This window comes from Suricata suricatta, chromosome X, assembly GCF_006229205.1.
Source record: "Suricata suricatta isolate VVHF042 chromosome X, meerkat_22Aug2017_6uvM2_HiC, whole genome shotgun sequence".
NCBI lineage: Eukaryota > Metazoa > Chordata > Mammalia > Carnivora > Herpestidae > Suricata > Suricata suricatta.
Window position 1 is genome coordinate 24,295,924 of NC_043717.1, and position 2,236 is coordinate 24,298,159.

General features: G+C 42.2%; 1 protein-coding gene across 1 annotated transcript in view; it reads left to right on the forward strand.

The window, feature by feature from the left end:
* Positions 1 to 379: 379 nt before the first annotated feature.
* The window catches only part of LOC115283358 (glyceraldehyde-3-phosphate dehydrogenase-like), an 18,216-nt gene continuing 16,359 nt past the window's right edge, over positions 380 to 2,236 (forward strand). The window contains exon 1 of the mRNA XM_029929633.1: positions 380 to 559. Within this exon, the coding sequence (XP_029785493.1) occupies positions 380 to 559 (180 nt within the window). The remainder of the gene's footprint in view (positions 560 to 2,236) is intronic.

Sequence of the window (2,236 nt, forward strand, 5' to 3'; positions counted from 1 at the left end):
AAGGGCCTGTGGAGACTAGATATGGCAAGATTAGACCCAAGTCTGTAACGAAATTCCAAGAGAGCAAGTATGACTGTTTTTGATTCCTGAGGAAGTCTCCTACAGATCCATGGTTAATCTTACTTATCACAATAACTTGCTCTTGAATACTAAGCAGTCATGGGAAAGCTTTGTTCTCTTTTTTAAGAAATGAGATTCTTAGAAAAGCCGGGTATCTTCCTTCTGAGAATCAGCGAGGATCCCAATAGGAAATTTAATCTACCCTCCCATAATTCAAAATTAAGAGATCTTACTATAGAGTTGATGGGGAAATGAAGCATGTTGAGGCACCCAGAAGGGGAAGAAGGAGACACTAGTGAGAACCTGAAGCAACGAAGAGATGCTGGCAGCAGATGTAGAGGAGTGGAGCTACGGCAAGAATCACGGCCTGAAGGAGGAAGCAAAGAAACACCCTGACCTCGTTCTCCTCCTCCTCCCAGCCTTTCATCTGCTGATGACTTCTACCAGCCAGACCCAACTTGAGGCCGTCCAGGAAAGGGGCCCAGGAAGTTTCGGTGTGGTCAGACTCCTGGGAGCATAATAAAGATCACAACAGGACATAGAATGCATCTGAAGGCCAACAAAGAATGGCCACAGATAAACATGATATCATAGAAAAAACATCTTAGACATGATATCCATCCTGATATTAAGTGGACAGCTAAAGAAAATCATGCTAGACTGTATAACTCATCCACCGGCAATAAAACAGGAGCCTTCTTTCCATGAGCCAGACTATTCAGAAATTCCTGATGGCCAGTAAGGACTTTTCGTAGGAGATAAAAGTAACGGTTAACCATTGAGGACATTTTAATTAAAAGCTAAAATTAAAGAATAGGTGTAGCTCAGGTATTAAAATTTCCCATACCTACTCAAACCTTTATACCTTGCTGAGGGAGAGTGAGGGACACAGATCAAGGGAGACTACTGAATACAGAAAATGAACCATGGACTGAAGGGGGAGGGGGAGGGAGGGGGTGATGGTCATGGTGGGGGGCACTTGTGGGGAGAAGCACTGGGTGTTATATGGAAACCAATTGGACAATAAACTATTAAAAAATTAAAAAAGAAAGAAAAATCAAGAATTCATAAGGAACCCAGCTGAGGGAAGTATGATAGGTCAGATGCTATATATATGGAGTTAACTAAGCGATAGTCCTTGAGTGCTTATTAGTAACATTGTCAAAGGTGTACATAGAAGCATTGTGTGCCATGGGCTGGACTGTCCTTCCTCCAGCTATGAACTTTGGCTTCTTTCATGCAGTACAGCTTCATGAGGGTTTAGTGGTTCAGAGGGACAGAGACAGAGAGGGGGTGGGGAGAAAGGGAGAATACCTCTGTAGACAACTATTCACAAAATCAGCCCTGGAAGTAAATCAGACACAATTTGCCACAGAGATCCCCTTGTTAAGTTATCTAGTCCCTCCTTTCAGGGAATTAACAATTATCAAATATCAAATGCTAAATTTTAAGGTTTTTTTCATGTTTTTATTTATTTTTGAGAGAGAGTGAGACAGTGCAAGCTGAAGAGGGACAGAGAGAGAGGGAGACAGAGAATCTGAAACAGGCTTCGGGCTCTGAGCTGTCAGCACAGGGCCCAACGCAGCACTCAAATTCATTAACCGCAAAATCATGACCTGATCCAAAGTTGGATGCTCAACCCACCTAGCCACCCAGGCACCCCTCAAATGTTAAATTTGAAATCTAAGTGTTTTACTAGCCTACAGGTCAGGGTAAAACCGAACCACTGGGGTGGGTTCTACAGTAGTGGTCTACACATATTTAAAGACATTTATTTAAAAATATTTTTGTTGTAGGGGCACCTGGGTGGCTCAGTCGGTCAAGTGTCTTGAGTTTGGCTCAGGTCATGATCTCACAGTTCATGAGCTGAAGCCCTGCATCAGGCTCTGTACTGTCAGTACAGATCCCACTTCGGATCTTCTCTCTCTCTCTCTCCCCCCCGCCCACCGCCTCCGCTTGCTCACACACACTATCTCTCACAAATAAAATAAAAATAAAAACATTTAAAAATAGTATCTATTTAAAGAAAAGAATGGCGATAGACTTACCTCTGATGGCCTAGGCAGTTGGGAACATTAAAAAATATTTTTTTTTTTTAGGTTTTGAAAATTCTTTTTTTTTCCATAATATTTTACTGTCGAATTGTTTTCCATACAACACCCAGTGCTCTTCCCCT